General features: G+C 28.6%; 1 protein-coding gene across 1 annotated transcript; it reads right to left on the bottom strand.

Moving 5' to 3' along the window:
* Nucleotides 1-1,896: 1,896 nt before the first annotated feature.
* Nucleotides 1,897-19,471, bottom strand: LOC132743818 (E3 ubiquitin-protein ligase TRIM33-like). Its single transcript, XM_060732385.1, has 9 exons — nucleotides 19,323-19,471; nucleotides 11,478-12,366; nucleotides 11,149-11,222; nucleotides 10,282-10,319; nucleotides 9,917-10,025; nucleotides 6,598-6,656; nucleotides 5,916-6,028; nucleotides 5,398-5,482; nucleotides 1,897-1,989 (listed from the first exon to the last, which is right to left on the bottom strand). The coding sequence occupies exons 2-9, from the start codon at nucleotides 12,343-12,345 to the stop codon at nucleotides 1,905-1,907; spliced, it is 1,431 nt and encodes a 476-aa protein (XP_060588368.1). The 5' UTR covers nucleotides 12,346-12,366; nucleotides 19,323-19,471; the 3' UTR covers nucleotides 1,897-1,904.
* Between the last annotated feature and the right edge of the window lie 264 nt (nucleotides 19,472-19,735).

Raw genomic sequence — 19,735 nt, 5'->3', positions numbered from 1 at the left:
GATAATAGTTGATATATAGGGATTAATGAGAGATTATAGTTGATGTATAAGATAATAAATGGTAATCAAATCTGAAGAGTAACATGCTAGATAATTGTCGATAAATTAAAATTAGATGACATGTTAGTATAGGATAATTTAATTATGCATGATACATAAGTATTAGATGATTTACAATTTTTGATTTATTTGTACAAGATAATTGCTTATAATTTATATATTGGTATTAGTATTTGTCTTTGTAGTTGGTTATTGATATAATAGTTTTAGAAGATGTATAAATATTAAATAAAGTTAATATGTACGAATTAGAAAAGTGATTACATATGATAAATTAGTGTTAGATGAGTGACACTAGTTCACATTTTTATTATAAAAAAATGATCTGTGATAGTTTTCTATTATAAGCAGTCCATAATTGATGATATGTTAGCTTAAGATGTTTGGTGATAATTTATATAGTGTTATCTGTTAATTGATAAAGGTGGATATTATAGTATAAGAAGGATAATAATTGTTGACGTAAATTCGTATACGTATATGATGATTGCTGTTAGCTGGCATATTAATAATAAAAGAAAATTGTAGTAGAACATGATTCATGCGTAAATTAAAGCTGGTGAATGATTTGATGAGTGATGATTCTTGATAGTTTATTCATAAACACAAAGTAACCTAAGTTAATATATACATGTATACGATGACTTTAAACATATGATATGATTACTGAAAGTTGATTAAACAGTATATTAATATAATTTATGATAAATGGTATCTAAACATAAATTTTATTGGTGATACTTGATGAACTAGTATAAGATGAGTATAATTATTTAAATATCTGAATAAGAGGATCGATGTCATTGATAATTTAGTGTTAGATGTGATATAAATGCTTTCATGTAAGTATGAAATATAAGCGATTATAATTTATCTATTATTATTAAACGGTGATGCAATACTAAACAATGATTTGTGAATTATGATATATTCTATAAGTACATTAGAATCATTGTTAGTTCATTTTTAGTGATGATTTGTGGAAGCTTGTATATAAGGAATAGATTATTTACAATAGTTGATACTTTAGTTATAATCGAAAATTTATAATTACTGGTTCTCCATAATTGATGTTTCATATTATTAACGTCATATGTTTGATGATATATGATGTATGTGCATTAGGTAATTGATGATAGCTGAAATTTAATTAATATGTGATCAATGACATTCCATACTTTTGTATAGACTGATCGATGAAAGTTCTTATATACGTTTATTTTATTTCATATAGCTTGGTATGTATAATTTGTTATAGCTGGAAAAAAATGTATAAAATATCATGGTTTATACATGAGTTTCGAATGAGTGATAATATTTAATATACATTTACTAGTATTTAATTTACTGATTGATGATAGTTAATGAGTATTATACACTTGTTTATATATCATAAATAGATCATATAAAATAGCTAATTATTATTAACGTGTATCATATGATTGACTTTAGTTCATATATTAGTATTTTATTTATATTATTGATGGTAGCAAATTTATTAGTAAAAGATTATTGACTTAAGTTGGTACATTAATATTTGATGAGTAATTCTTTTTTAAGATATTAATCAGAGATGACTGATGATAGTCAGCATATAAGAATAAAACGATTGATGCTATATGAGATAGAAGCATAAGATGGTTTACAAATTAATATTATAAAAATCATTGTTATTAATTACTGGTATACCAGAAATCATGTACCACACTAGAAACAAACAAGTGAGACAACATTCCTAACTTATAAATTCTTGTAAGAATAAATCTACTCTATGTATATTCATCTTCATCACGAAAACAATTACAAGCAAAAAAAACATTCAATGTAAATGAATCGTCTTACACTTACCCTATTTTACAACGGATTTTATCTCCCACTTGCCACGATTGTCGATGCTTTATATCGCATACACTTCCATTTTTCCGAACACTTATAAAAAAGATTATACAATGTTTATATAGAAGCATTAAAAAACGATGCTCGTCATAAGTATGTTCTGGTAACAATACAATGTACAGTATTTCACATAGAATAACTGATTTTGTTGTGTTTTTTTTTCTCTCAATAATTCAGATACTAATCGATAAAAAATTACGTGTTTTAATGAATACAAAATTACCTCGATGATTTAAATGTGTAATATCAAACATGTAGTGTATGTTTGTCATTGATTATGTAAATGGAATTATTTGTAAAATGTGTCTTTCATTGTAAAGTATTTACCATCCATTTTCTATTTTTGCTATTACGGAAACGTATAGCGACCACCCCTATATGTTAGTTAAAACATAATTTTTTACAATTTATTCAATACATATTTTATACCTTACAAATTTGTACAAACTTACTCGATCTAAAATATTTATCTAGTAATATCTACCGCCCCTGCATGTTGGTAAAAACAGAGTTTAAGACAATTTAGTTAACACACGATATATATTTGACTTATTTACATTGTTATTTGATCTTGAATATATATCATTTACTCAATCTGCTGTTTATATTTACTGGATTTAAATTTGTGTGACACTTTTCCTTTAATTTATATGTTTTAGTTATATATATTGAGGTTTTTTTATTCGCATACCTCTATCATTATAAAATATAATATAACATATTTTCTATTTATATTTGATAATGAGGACAGAAAAATCTCGCACAATAGAAAGCTTTTTTAAAAATTATATATGAAATATTTGAATGAGGCTTTTTGTGTTCCAAAGATAAAGGAATGTTTAAATAATTGTGCTTCAGATAGTGTTACAAGATAAAGATTATATAAAAGGACAAACTCCGTTAGTTGTTGATAAGCATAAAATATGCTAGTGAAGTAGTACCTGATGTAAATTAGTTATCATAGAAACCATTATATTTTTGGCAACTTCCGACAAATTTACCATTTTAAATGTATGTACAGAGGATAGTACATGATAAATATTATATAAAAAGGTAAATTCGACCAGATGATGTTATTATAGGAACATAGATCCCAAAACTACGGAAACGTATAGCGACCATCCTTATATGAAATATATCAAATGACTTTTTTTACAGTTTTATAGTATGTTTGTTATATGCAAATATAATTTGAGGAAAGAATTACATATCTAAAAAGATGTAAGTGTTTTATTTTTTCATTTTGTCAAAAAGTTAAAAGTAGTTTATCTTGCATTATAAGATAAAAACGTACGAAAGATTACAAAAAATACGTATTATATATGTTTAACAATATTACTTGATTTAATTGTTGCCTTTATCAAATACAAATGTCTTGACTTTTCTCGTGTCACACATAATATAAGAAGAAATATCGCTTGCGCTTTGGAATCTATGTTCCTATAATAACATCAACTGGTCGAATATTCCTTTTTATATAATATTTTTCATGTATCATCCTCTGTACATACATTTAAAATGGTAAATTTGTCAGAAGTTTTCGTTTTGAGCTATATATTATATATCTTACAAAAATATAATGGTTTCTATGATAACTAATTTACATCAGGTACTACTTCAGTAGCTTATTTTATGCTTATTAACATATTATCAAATATAAATTGTAAAATATGTTATATTATATTTTATAATGATAGAGGTATGCGAATAAAAAACCTCAATATATAAAACTAATACATATAAATGAACAGAAAAATGTCACATAAATTTGAATCCAGCAATATAAACAGCAGATTTAGTAAATGATGTATATTCAAGATCAAATATCAATGTAAATATTGTCAAATATATATCGTGTGTAAAATAAATTGTCTTAAATTCTGTTTTTACCAACATGCAGGGGCTGTAGATATTACTAGATAAATATTTCAGATCAAGTAAGTTTGTAAAAATTGGTTAGGTATATAATATGTATTAAATAAATTGTCAAAAATTATGTTTTAACTAACATATAGAGGTGGTCGCTATACGTTTCCGTACAAAACTTAAGCGATAGTTCGTCTTATATGATGTGTAACACGAGAAAAGTCAAGACATTTGTATTTCATAAAGGAAGCAATTAAATTAAGTTATGTTGTAAATCATATATAATACGTATTTTTTGTAACCTATCTTACGTTTTTATCTGATAATGCAATATAAACTACTTTTTGACAAAATGAAAAAATAAAACACTTACATCTTTTTAAATATGTAATTCTTTCCTCAAATCATATTTGCATATAACAAACGTACTATAAAACTGTAAAAAAGTCATTTGATATATATCATATAGGGATGGTCGCTATACGTTTCCGTATTCTATTCACCGGAAACGTCAATTGTAATAAGCATGTATGAAAAAAGAAGAAAGTTTGAAAACAGAATACACTGTTTGTCTTAAAAACACATGTTGTTTAATGAACTTTTGTTATACCAAACTTAACATTTGGTGCGCATATGTAATACATCATGCGTGAAAAAAGAGTTTGAAAACATCAAAATACACAATTTTAATATTAACACGTCGTTTTTCATTCCCAACTTTACAGTTGGTGCATTTTGGTAACAGTCTCCTTCTGATGTTACGAAAACTCAACTTCTCAAGATTGAACGGAGTAGCTCATAAATCAAAACATACTATTTAGTAAATTTGAACATAAATTAAAAAAAATAAGATCTAACAAAATATAATCTGACCGTAGGTTGTTTAAATTAATGTAGGAGAAAGTAGCACATCTTATTGTTCATTCTGGTACCCTGCATACACTTTGAACTTCATCTGGGCTAAGTTTAAATACTTCCAAAGTGTGTTTGATTTAAAATTAAGCTATAATACGGTCAAAATATTATTAATAAATCAACTGAATAATTTGTATCATAAATTGTTAACAACGATTGAAGCCATCGTATAACTGATAAACAATGTTTAATTGATTTTTTTATTATTTTAAACTAACTGCATGCCCTTACAAAACCATATTGTTTTGTAAACTGGTACATGTATATGCTTTTATCAATTTGAATATCTGGAATAGATGCATTGTCTGTAAAAAATTACCAAAAACACATTGTATGCATCGTTGTCGTACTTTATTTTACAACAAAAACCTTTCCGTTAGGTTAAACAAACAAAGAGGATAATAGAACACAATATACATAAAAAACTAAATAAGTTTTTTTATATAAAAAAAATTGGATACCTAGATAAATCTATTTATATCAATAATGAACATCGTTTTAAGTTTTTCATGGTATATTTTATGAAAACATATCGAATAATCCACTTATGTAAACCAGGATAAATAGTTCTGATTAGGTTTAATCATATAATAACTTAAAATAAACTGTAAGACTGAACAATTTAATGAAAAATTAGATAATAAAGCTGTCTATACATACTTGCCGTCTGAATGGTATCCACAGGAATTATTGCCTACGCCCAGTAGAAGATTGTCAGAATAGTTATCTGGCACTACACCAATAGCTAGAATATAAATATATACTACATGTTCTATTTTGGGTTTTTACATGACGAAAATATTACAAGATAACTTAAATTCTGAGTGTAAATAAAAACTAATCTAAAAACTAACATTTTCATTGATGGTAAAACATTTTTGCTATTCAATAAGAAAAAGTAATAAACAATATTTGAATTAAAACAAAACAGGCTAGACATGGCATTGCTAGAAAGAAAAACACATTTTGTAAAACGCGTAATGTTTATATTGTAAGCAATAGTATAAATGCCGTTCTATTCAAAATCATAATGACGTTATCATTGATTGATATGATTAATACTAGAATTACTTATGAAATGTCTACAAACTGACCTTATAAGTCTGGTTAATATTTATATAATAAGTATATAATGCAATATAACATATAGGCCATATATTATATAATTATAATGTTACCTATAGACCCTCTTTTACCCATGCTTATTATCTCAATTTCAAAGAATGTTCCGATATGCACGTTTTCCTTGAACACGTACAATCCAACATCATTACTTTCGTATGCGGCATAACTGTAAAAATAAATGTAAAACCGTATTACTAGAGTGCATACATTTGTAACAAAGCAAAAGAATGAATTTAATTTATAGGTAATAATTCTGATTGTATTTGAAATGTTTGTGACCTTTGGGTGTTAAAGCATGCTGTTTCGCTGGTGTATTTAACATCGTTACTTTTGATAAAAACTCTACGTTGTTTATTTCAAAGGTTTATTTTTAAGTGCTGATGATTATCTTATGGTAATTCACGTTGATTTTACTTAATTAGTAATAAAAACATCAAAATTGTATTTTGTATCAATACCATATGTCTACATGTATATTATTCACATGCATGTTTAATAAGAAAAAAGAAACAACAAATATATATATATTTCAATTCAGTATTGCTATATTCCTTTTAAGAGTATATATAATTAGCAAACATATATAAGAATTTTCTATATTGTCTATAAATTGTTCAGATTGAAGTTACGTTTTATATTAAGTTTAAGCGTTTCTTTTTGCATAAGAGTACATTGTTACATATATAGAATTGATTTGAAAAAAACGCATAATCTACATTTAAGCTGTATACATACCTGAGACATTCGCCATCTATTGTTAGATTTTTGCAAACCAGTTTTCTGTCAAGTAATGGCTACAATTGAAACACACAATAAATTCGTTAAGGACACTTTAATGAACAACTGCTACATCTGTATTTGAAAAAAATATGCAAACAAAATTATAGAAGTGACATCATGTAATTAAAAATAAACAAGTAAAACTCAGCGTTATCAAAGATAAGCAACATGTCAATAAAACACACATTGAATTGAATCCTCAAGTAAAACATATTCGCTCCATTTGTGTTGTTTATTAAACCCCAAAGTCGCGTCAAATTGATGTCGTTACATGCAGACAAAATCTGCGCTCTTTGTATAAAAACTGGTTTGATAAAAAATGTTACATTCATAGATTTTTACGATGATATATGCCATATCTATCGCCAAAAGTGACAAGCGATTAAAAAACCCATCATTTTTCAATAATGTTTAACATGGTTGGTTGTTTGTTGATAGTTAACATTTTAGCAGGTCAAGACATTTGTAGTAGATGTCTGTTTAGAGAGTTTGAGTAAGCCTTTTTATCAGCAATATGCATTTAACTTCTAAGAATATTTCATCTATTGGTCAAATAACCCCTTTTGTTATTACTAATTACTTAAGTGTTGCAGTTAAAGTTTATGCAACGTCTTAAAGTACATGTAGGTTCAACACGAAACACATAATATTAAATCTACATATACTCGAACCCCATGATACCGGTGACTCCAAGGAACCGATGTATTCACATATCTCGCGATATTATTGTCAACGAGTTTCCGAAGAAAATTTTTCTCACTTCCTACCTTATTTTTCTTTTACTATCCTATTCTTCCATTGCATAAATCGGTCTCTCTACAAAACACTTTTTTCCCCAAAAAAATATGACAGGTGCTGACGTCATTTATACCTCCATTATATCATTCGGAACTGCCTCGGCTATTATCTATAATAACCTCGGAAACAATACGGATTCAAAGTAGTTCTACCACGTGGTAACAGATGTAAAGAGTAACAGAGATAATGTAAAACGAATGTATATATTTGACATCTAATGTCTGTTCCCGTACTATTTTGCTTGACAACAATTTGTAATTTAAATATGCCCACTGATGTTCAATTTTAAACAAATCAAACAAAATGTCAACAGGTTGTTTTTTATGTACTTTCGGTTTCTACAAATAATAAATATAGAAATAATGTAAAGCTTGCTTTTGTACCTATGAATTCATTATTTTAGGTGAACCTCTACTGCATATATTGGAAATAAACTTGTAAACAACTCCCAGCATTAAATTACTTTTTGTTTACATGTTTAGTTTCTTAGCGTAGGTTAGACCGAAATACCGCATCCTTTCTGTGTATTCATACTATTGTGTTCGAGGTCCTTATCCGAAGACTGACGGATATGGCCGAGTAGTTGCGATTGTCATTATATGTCACCTGACCTTTTGTCATCATATTTGGCGGGAAAAATATTAATCTATGGAAAGCCATTAGTGCACATAAAGTAGTTTGTGAAAATTGAAACGTCAGTTTCATTCAATCCTTTAAAGGAGTCTGTGTAAAATGTCATATTGATATTTAATCTTCATCATATAGAAATAAAATAGATTCAATGACATAAAAGGACCAAAAATCACATCAACAGTAAAAAGTAGTGTAGGGAATTTTTGAATCCAGCCACATGTATCATATATACACCTGTAATTGGGAGTGAAAGATTCTAAAACAGAGATCGCTTGGGAGTAATAAAAATGAACAGTAAATTATTGAAACACACATTTTTATGTGGATTTATTTTTTTGGTTCAGATGTGAATACAATAATGCTTAAATGATATTTTTGCTATTAAAACTGCAATGGCTTTCCATATAAATAACTTTTCGCCAGTACACCGGTAGCATGAAGTCTGTTTAACTACGTCATACAAAATGGTGGACCATTGTTTTCTTTCGTAGTGAGGAGAATTTCAGAGTAACATAACTCTATTATGTAATTTTAGGAGGATTAAATGGTAATGAAGTTGTTTATTGCTTTTTTTTCAAGTCAGTAAAATTTTATCTGAAAAACACCTTGAATAAATTATGTACACCGGTATCGTGGAGACCCGGGTTACTTTATCAATTTGTAAATTTGCGTAAATCACAATAACATCGATCATTTATTTTTAAATTACTGAATTAGTCTGTTTCGTATTTGCACTTTTAAAATGATGGTATTGGTGAATATATGTAATACTTTTATTTTTTGAACTGTTGGTATTAATTTCAAATACATAACGGATATACATTTTGGATTGAACTTACATATAATTTATCTGAACATGAATTAAATTATAATGAAAGTCCCTAAATGGATATGACACATTCATTTTTACATCGATTAATCAATTAAATAGAAAGGAAATTATTTGAAAATTAAATGCAGTGTACAATCTGTCAACGCATGAGTATTTAATATACATGTTTCGAAAGAACTTTCAAGCGGTACATCTGGTGAATTATGATTAAATTAAAAGAAAATACTGGCAAAAAAACATTTGAGGCTTATGCATCTCACACACATTATTTCCATATTGTTTTATGTTTTTAAAAAATGTCAAACATGTAGTTGTTTGACTTGCATACAAAATTTTCATTCCCTAGAATTATACTCGTTTCCAACAAAGCAAAGGAAGTAACAGATGGTCCATATATGTGGCAAATGACTATTTTTTTATTTTTGTTTTGAACTGTAACAAGATACCAAAATCAAAAGAGGTTTAGATCAACAAATCTGATAGCACTCCTGATAACCTATTGCAATACATGTGTTACAAGTTTCGTTTGGTCATGATAATAGAATGAAATAGAATATTCAACTGACAAGGATAGTCGGGGTCTTATATACCCTAGCATATTTATAATAATTATGCCAATTTATTCATAGCATATCATTTCCAAATATGTGTCATTAAGTTCTGTATCATTTATAAAAATAAGTTTCACAATTCTATGCCCAAAACCAAGAAGTTAATAACTTAAAACTTATTTTTTGGAACTAAATATTCGTAATTTTATATTCTTTATAATTTTGTACCACGGAGACACACAATCATAATCAGAATTTTATATTTAAATGGTGACTTTATAATAAACTAATATTATTTCATTTATTTAACACAAAATTAAAAGGTTGGCGTCAGACATTGTTAAAATTACCTTAAGAAATGTCATATTATACTGCAATCACAACAAAATAGTTTAAGATGTCACTTAATTTCATCAAGCACAGTTTGTGCCTTAAACATTTAAGATATTAAAGAACTCACTTGAAGCTTTTTTTGCGCAATGGCCTTGATCGCATCTTCTATTGTACATGTCTCTGCCACTTCTTTCGCTATTAATATTACACGTCTCAAGATTAGATAAAACAAAATACTATTTAAATAAGAAACAGTTTTATGATGTGAGGACTACTATTGATTATTATATTAAAAATCACCAATGTAAGACATGCAAATTACAAATACTTGAAATGAAATCTCATATATAGTATCACCCGTGCGTATTCACATAAATATAACACAAACTGTATAATTAAGCATGGATATGAATTTTTTTATTAAAATTCGTTTGTAAAGTTTTTTTTTTTAAAAAATGCCTATCAATCAAAATCAATGTTGAAAAAAATAACTTACCAATTTGTTTGTTTCTGCTTTCACTTTGTGCTTGCTACATAATAAATAAAGAAATATTTAAATTGATAATTGTCCTCATTCATCATCTTATTAGAATAATTTCTTTTAATGATCTTGATACAAAAGGAATATATGAGACTATTGTATTTAAAGCATTTTTTTCAGGCAATTTTAAATCTATTTCCACGAACAGCAAAACAAATGTATAATTATTTAAACAAGATCATGAGTTCATCTAAGAAAATATTCTGATTCTTTAAGAAAAAAGTAATAATCCAGTTAAGTGAAATAAAGCCATTATTCTGCGATTTTCGTATCAATGATAACATCGCTTACATAGATATCAGGTTGCCCTCTGTAGCTAAAAATAGGTTATTGACTCGGCTTATGTATCTTGGCAGTTAGTACATATATATTCAAATCGTACTACTGTTTACAGTATATCACCTTTATTGCAAAATATTTACGTGTATTTAGTTCAGGGGAAATATATAAACATGGATTTAATCAGTAACAACCTCACTGTTTAGAACATGATAGCCCATTCTAAGGACAGACCGGTAATTCAATTTTGAGCTGTAGTGTGACCTATCTCTCGGCAGTACCCATAAACGTTTTACGTGTCCAAGGAAGCATATTCAATATTTTGTGTTGTGGGCATTAACCTGACGCAAATAAGTCAATACGTTGTTTTATATATCTGCGTATTTAAGGTCTTGTTTCTATAACAACAGTCTATCATTATACATTTTGCTGCTGTGTGTTCCCTATTTTAACTTGTGTTCTGTAACTTAAAGAGTTTCATGTGTCATCACTTGAGATCTCAAAGGAACTGTAAAGAGGTTTTTAATAAATCGACTGACCTGAGGTAAAGGATCTTGAACTTGTCCTTCATCAGCGGAATAAGCTTGTTTAAATTCGTCTTGATGATGTTCACCTAAAATGTACAATCATAACACTGAAATAATCTCGTAAATTAAATATAATAATTTCTTAAATGAAAATAACTGAACATCGTGTAGCATTAAACTTAACTACAACAAGAGTTCAAATAAAGAAAATCGTTACTGGTACCAGGTGATATTTAAACGATTACTTAAGTATGTTTAAGTGATGATCATTTGTTTTCACGTGTCTTTGTTATTGATTTAATGTGTATAGGAAAACATAAATGGGTATACGAAAAACTTACTTCGTTCAAACGACTGTTCAATGAGCATCCCAATCACCTTGTTTTCTGTTATTGACTGAGCGAGAATTTTGTCTTGCATGAATTTATACTGAGTCACAATGTTTTTGTGTCTGAAACTATCACAATTTTGCTTGATCTTTTTCAGTTCTGGTTTCATTAGTAGGGTGGCTACAAAAAGGTTATTTGGCGTGTCACTTTTTGACTCCAGTTCAATATTTTGGCGTGTCAATTCAGCTATCAAGTCGTCGATATCCTTCTGTAAATCTTCCATTTTCCTCTTGTCATTCAACATAATGTCCTTTGCCTGATTCAGAACCTTCTTTTTCATTTTATTTATACGTTCAATTACATGATCTGTGAATGCCTCTACGTCGCTAACAAATTGCTCATAGAACTCGGTAAGCTGTTTTCGGTTGCTCTCTATCAATGATAGACTGTCTTCAGCCTCTTTCATGCATTTATTCATCTCCTTTCTAAGATTTTCAAATTCTTGACTGTTTTCATATGCAGCAGCTTTGTCACGAATATGTTCCAACTTGCATCCATTATGATATACAAGAATGCATTCTGCACAGCCAACTTGGTCGTGCTTTGAACAATAAATTTTCACAAATTCTCCATTGTGCTCTTGGCATGTTTCATACGTATCACCAACCGTTACCTTTACCGAACTCGAATCATCGACTGATACTAAGGAATGATTTCTATTACTTTTACGTCCTTTGTGTTTCACAAAACATGAATTGCAAATGTTGACTTCACATTCTAGGCAAAACCCGTCTGCATTACTTGTTATATCATAATCTTCACATAAACTACACAGTTTGGCATTTTTGTCTTTCGTCACTTTTTGACCAGGAACTTCCATAATTTTGTAACAACAGCGTACCTTTAAGTCATAAAATTAAAGTAACATGTTTTAATTGTTCATCTTACAACAGCATGCATATAGTATCATTTGTATATGAATTGTTATCTGTATACACAAACATACCTTTATGATAACTTATCACTAGCATTTCATGTTTATTGTTACAAATCTTTGATACTGTCATAAACATAGTGTAAACTTGATTTTTAATGATGTAAATTCTTCAATTATGGAAGGAGATTGAGGAATACCCCTTTATAAACCGCTGATCCTGTAGGTTTATGATTATATGCTCACAATAAGAACTCTAAAATAACGCATACAATTAAGAAGAAATTTAATTTCAAAATGCGTTTTCTTTGCATAGGCTAACCAGCTATTTTTTACAACTATAATTATTTATATGACAAAGAACAAACTTACTTAGCACTATACAATTATTTGATATTTTATTAACAGTGCATATATTCAAATTATATCTATGTGTTATGATATCTTAGAGAGAAAAATATCATAAATTTATTAATGTTTTATTATATAGCTAGGACACACCTGTATACATATGGTTTAAAGTTTTTTTGGGTTTAATATTTAGTAAAAACCATAGATATGTGTAAAATGTAAGTCGAATATTTAAATATATAGTATTGCCGTAACATAAAACACTGTTATATGTTAGTAAAGGAAAATACTTCATTATGTATTTTGTTTCAGTCAAATGCAAAATAAGAATATAACAAAAATGCAAAGTTTTGTATAATTTTCTTTTTTACCTGTTCTGAAAACAAATATTTTCCATATACAATACAAGTCATAAAGTGATTTTCATCTATTGAATGCCTTGTACTGATACAGATACACTTCACTTCTTTATATCATGTAACTGCTTCCGACGTTTAACACGTAGACAAATTAATGTAAGGGAGGGACCGAGTGTCTGTCCATTGTTGACAAAGAATGGAAACAAGGTATATCCTTGTTTATATCATTATAATACTACTATGATCAATTTCTTTTGAAAATTATATCTACTGCATAAGCATGTGCATATTGTATGAAACTGGATATTGCTTAGGGGGAGGGGTACGTCACAAAAAAACTCAGTAAATTTTCAAGCTTAAATGGTACCGGAGGACCGGAAGCGGTTTTCGGTGCATTATTTCAGGCACAGAGAGCACCGACGATTTGCATATTACTTAACATTTTGAAACATAGTAATTGAGAGTATACAAAACAGGTGTTCTTTGTAAAGTCAAGGGACTATTTTATATTTTGTAATTACTCCATCAATCAAAATATCCATACCAATTGTAAAGAAGTCATACAAGTATATGCATGATATAAAATAATAATAGTGGATATGTCTCACACTTATTAAAACAGCATATGTTCTGATGTCTGTGTTGAAATGCTTTTGACTAAACCATTCACACATTCTATTGAAAATACATGAAATACTTCGTAAGGTCATCCCAATGAAAAAGAGTTACATATTGAAGGACCTTTGTCTAATATATGGCAAAAACCTAAAAGTTGGTAACCTAACTAAAGAACACTTTTAATATTTATATTTGATATTCATGTTGAAACGCATTCGAAAACATGTATCAGTTTGTAAATGAATGTATAATAAGCCGTTGTTTGTACTGCAGTTTGCGGTATTAACTTATGCACCATCGAATTCATTTTATGCGATATTCATCGGAATTTGACCGTGGCTCATTAGTCAAATATTGCTTTATTATATGAAAAGGCTAATATAAAAAAACACACAAAAGTAAAGAGATTTTAATATCCTGTATGTTGTAATTAAGGTTGTATACCACACTTAAGTGAAATTATATACATGCATACATATAATTATGCTTATAAAACAATTTTCAAACATCGAAAAATATGTACAATATGTACTGTAAATATTTGTTTATATTATATGTCATCAATATTATATATGCATTCATTTCTTATTGAAAAAATTGACTTAGACGTTATAGAAAATATTTTTACCCCCCTTTATTTACACGAACTGCTTATTTTGATAATATCTTTATAAATAACGCTTTTTGGAAGAACTTACAAAATTGATAACTCTTAGTACTCACCGTTTCCATCTCTAAAATATATTTTAGCAGAAAATAAATGAATAATGAATGGCATTATTTATGATCGGACATAACCATCAACATATTCATATGCAATGAAATATGACCATTACTGTCTCAAATGTGATCCTTATCTTCATTAGTTTTCTCACTTTCAACACAATGTTTCAAAGTACCATGTGTTTTATTCTTACATCCCGATAAATAACACAGATATCACTGGACACGACAACCAATTTTGAATGCACATTCATATTATGACTTCTAACATTCAAGTGTGACCTTAGAATTTTTGTTCGCTACATTTCGTCTTGCAAATCTTCATATTTATGCACAATTATGTTTAAATTAATCCATGAATGACAAAATTGTAGACTGGACATGTAAGGCGTCTTAAGGAAAGATTTTGTTGGATAAGCATGACTTTAATCTTTGATCTAAATCTGGGTGTTCATGTTTAAGCGCATTGGGCATCGATATACGAAGAAGTTATGGACCAGACACAGCCATGTTCTTCTGATTTATATCATGTTTTATGATCCAGAAGTTTAACTTTAACCATAACCATGTTGGCATTGTTTTTGCACATGACACGATCCATTCATATAAACTATTAACGCGAATTTATTTTTCGTTCAATGACGGGACATTAACAATTGACAAGATTTTAACATTTCTACATCGCCTGCCCTAGAATAGTCAAACATAAAATTTAATACCACATTGTTACCAAATGGACCCCAAAAGTCCTCATAAATGGTAGTCTACGGGGCACGTATGTTTCGTCTGTTTTTTCTATTTTCTGATCGCAGATCAGGATATACAATGCTGACATTCAATCTCTGGCACATAATTTCATGGCAAACCTAACAACAAGTATTTCTCAAAACAGCTTAAAACTAGCGATGTAAAAGAAAGAAATATTTTTATTTTGTAACATGTATCCAACAAATTACAACGCATTCAGAGTTTAAAGCAGCGTTGGCTTATAGAATTTTTAATAAATGCACAATCACATATTACGCGGTTGAATATCATGTAATCAGTGAAAATGCTATTTTTAGCGATGCCGGTTACCGAATACTACAGAGCGTGGTACACATATATATCTGGCTGTCAAGTAATGAAATATATACATGTCGGACTGTTTTGGCGAGATGTTCGTTAATTTTTTTACATCCGTGTTAAACAACAGGTTTATCGTGAACAAAATACCTCTAAATTAATGAGGATTACAAACAAGAAATGGAAATTCTAAATTGAGAATAATTTGATTTTATTCCAGCTTTCTTCGTATTTATTCCCCGTCGTGCAGGGGTAACGTGCTCGTTTAGGGTGTGAGAGGGGTGTGAGAGGTCACTATTTTAAGAGTAGCCAAGATATGCAAGTGTGGCCGTTATAGAAAAAATTCAACATAAAAGATTTTTTGATTTAACTCTAGTCATGCAAGATTACGTATGTATCAAACTCAAACTGTTATAGTAAAAAATCTAAACACAGTCGCTGCATCTCGGTGCCCTGTAAGATGAATTATAGAATAAAATAATATACTTATACAGACATATACCGTACGATTTAGATTCAAAGATCGGAAATACCACAGAGCTTGCAGCCCTTTGATTTATATACAGGACTGAAATACTAGCTTCATGTAAACCAGTTTGTAGGCTACTGTATGATACTCACGGCAAGGAACATTTCTCCTAATTGAAGAAGCTATAGATCTAATGTTCAGGAAGGAGTCTTTTTCATGAAAAAATATTATTCGAATGCCCACCTGGATGGCAATTCCTAGTATTTTTGGAAATGCTAATACTTGTGTTTTTTTAATCAATTCGTGAACTCAATGACAAAACTGTGAACATGATCCCCCACTAATGATTTGTTTTACAAAATTGTCTTCTAGATTTCTAGATAGACCCTGATCTTTGGACTGTTGAAATTGATATTAGGCACTACATATCCTAGTATATGTTTTTGCGCAAATACAATAACACAGTCATATCATTTCTCTTTGAAACCAAAACATTTTCATGGTACCGCTATTTGAAGTGTTAGTTTAATATAAAGTACACCTTTCATAAACTGTTATTAAACAGTGTTTTTAAGTTATTTTAAATTTTAAGTTTTATTTATTATGAAAGAAAACAAGCATAGCGCCTTATTGCGAAATAGTACCATGTGATGTAGAGGGGCGAAATAAATATTTTTTTATCTATTTTTGTAAATCATGTGAAAACCAGATTGTTGGTAGAAGTTGAATATATTTTAGAAATATTCCAAATATCACGAATATGATTACTTCATTTCAAAATAATAGATACTTTAATCTTATCCATTATAATTATTTTTTTCATGATTTTTATGGGGTTGTTTTTGTTTTTTTAAATTAAAGAAAAATCAGTGGCATAAAAAGTATATAATGTTCGGTTACAACACAGCATTATCAAATAATCTAATTTTGTTACTCCTTATTACTTACGTTTACAGAAAAAAAGAAGAAAAGCATCCGAAAGACATGTTGTTTACAACACAATACACGTGTATCATAAAGTGGTAAACAACTGAAAGATGGGGCGGTGGTGACAATCCAATAGCATAATGACATGAAAAAATGAATCGTAAATGACCAGATAATGGCTCTTTTTCGTTGTACGAAACAAATACTTGAACCACATTATCAGAAACATATCGAAATATTTAAAAATAGGTAAATAAATAAATAAATACATAAATAAATAAATTAATTAATTTATTAATTAATTAATTAATCATACATTTATAATGTGGGTTTACTCTGAATGTTTATGTTTCATTCAATTGTTTAATTTATTGCCCTCATTTGAATATTAAATATTATCTTGTTGCTTCAGAAAGTCATAAAATATAATTGACAGCTCTAACATACATTTCAAAAGTTTAAGTTATTCAAATATCTTTTTTTATATTTTCTTAAAGATAATTATTAAAAGTTATCAGTCATAGATCATTGTCTGTAAAACAGTTGAGAAAAGAAAAGTTACCATTGTCAACCTTAGATTTCAGTCAAAAAATTTCATATTATCTCGTTAGTGTATAATAAACTTTTATGATAACTGAACATTTATTTTTGTGCATGTTATTGTTGTTCTTAAACACAGTATCCCTATTTCTCTTAATTATCGGGGATACTCGTATAAACATCAACATGCAGCTGGGTAACCTTGAGCCCATGAAAAAAACACTCACTCAATCGTATTTAAGATATCATTAGAAAGAGAGTTGCAACAACAATCTAATTTCATCTATTCAAACAACACTTGTTATGATGTTCTTGTAACAGGAAACACTTCAAGTGCGACTTTCTTAAAACAATTAAACAATTATCATATTTAATCGTATGAAAGTATTGTATTTCCCGTGTCAATCTTTTTTCAAAGTATTCTCTAAATACAAAGTAACATGTCATGTTGATATGAATAATTTGAAGTAAACATTGATATTTTAATAGGAAAAAAGGAAGATATCATATTACGGGAATACCATTGTTTTAATGAAATAGACACTCCAAATAAGAGTATATAATCAAAAATCACTTGTTCTGTGAATGAAGTGGATGTGTGAGTAAGAATTTGTTGAATTCCCTTCCTGATTTTTATAAATTTATGGAAAAAAATAATAAATTGAAACATTTGTGCCTTGTTTTATCATTAAACTCGTTTATTAAAAATGCAGATTTTGGTTAAAGGTAGCTCAGGGTATGTGACATCTAAAGTTGTTGAAAAAAACTGGGAATGGATGATAATCAGGTAAAAAATGAATAAAATTTGAATGAAATTTGAGTGATTTTGACTAAAGTGGCTAATTTTATTAAATGTAAAAATGCAGCTATGTGTTAAATAACCCAGTAAAATATAATATTGAGAGATGTAATGTCGTTTACTTTACGTGTGCCTATGTGATGATGTCTTAATGAAAAAAGATATTATGCGTAAAAAACGTTTTTTGCTGTCAATGCTGCAATTCTCTCACTTCTTTGTCTGTTAAATTATAGCATATTTATACAAAACAACTAAATATCCTCTATTTACATCTCCGCATACTTTTTTCCGTAAAAAACGTTTATGAACATTTCCATATAAAACGCAGTCCAAGATCGTAACAGATTACCCTTATATTGGCCAATTATTTCAGAACTATTTCTCGTAAACTAAATGATTTATAATTTTTTTATTTATGATTCGCGGAATTAAATGGGATAGCGACTTCTGACCGATTTTGCAATTCTGTATATATTTAACCATATTTCTACTGCACTACTAACGCAGCAATGGCTTTTTTGCATAATTATGTTGACCACATTTTGGTATTCAACATCGGTTGTTAATCTCGGTTGCAATGATGATTCTTAAATGTGTTCCAGATTTGATATCTCGGTTTTTTTTAGCACATTCACTACCGGAGTGTGTATTGAAAACCTTGCGCCCTCCCCAAGTAATGATTCTTTTCCTGCGGTCTCATTTATTAGATACTTTTGCGTATCAAAATGTAAAATATATCATATTCAAGAAAGATATAACGAAAACTAGGCCGTTTGACACATTCCTATATTTCAGATATCCTGAGTGTTCTCGAAAGGTTAACAAGTTAAATTCTATATTGGACAGAAATTAAAAATACACTTAATGTAGCCTTATTCAATGAAAAAATAGAACATAACATAATGCTATTGAAGCTTTAACCTTTATTTAGTATTTACCTAGTTTGCCATAATGCATACAATTATATCATATTTGATCTAGAATAACTATACTGGAAAATTGTGCACTAGTGGGTAAAAACATAAGGCACAAACTATCCAAAAATCTATAATTATGTTAAAAATTGTCTTACCTGTCACGTTGAAATGGTTTAAAGCTGCAGTATACCGTTAACAAATAACTGTACATCCATTCACCACACAGTTAGTGAAATAACATAACGTACCTTCAGCATCTCAAGCATCTCTGAAATGAAGTTGACATTAAACTTCCGTTAACATTACTTCAATCTCAAGTGGTATATACATTTTATCCGGTTTGGAAGAGTAAACACTTGATGGACAAATGGTTTTCTTCCGGGTTCATTGACGTTGGAAACTGTATAATTGTAAAATATGTGTATGATATAGAACACATCTGATTTATTAGAAAAAAAAGTATGTAAATCAAATTCATGAATAAAGTCAAGTTGTCGGTGGTGTGTTGTCATATGGAATGTAAGTAATCAAACAAACTTTCAAAATAATATCTTACATACACGTAATT

Source organism: Ruditapes philippinarum, unplaced genomic scaffold, assembly GCF_026571515.1.
Source record: "Ruditapes philippinarum isolate M1 unplaced genomic scaffold, ASM2657151v2 ctg8939_1_1_1_1, whole genome shotgun sequence".
Lineage (NCBI taxonomy): Eukaryota > Metazoa > Mollusca > Bivalvia > Venerida > Veneridae > Ruditapes > Ruditapes philippinarum.
The sequence above is the reverse complement of the archived record's forward strand: the minus strand, read 5'-3'. Positions and strand labels throughout refer to the sequence as shown.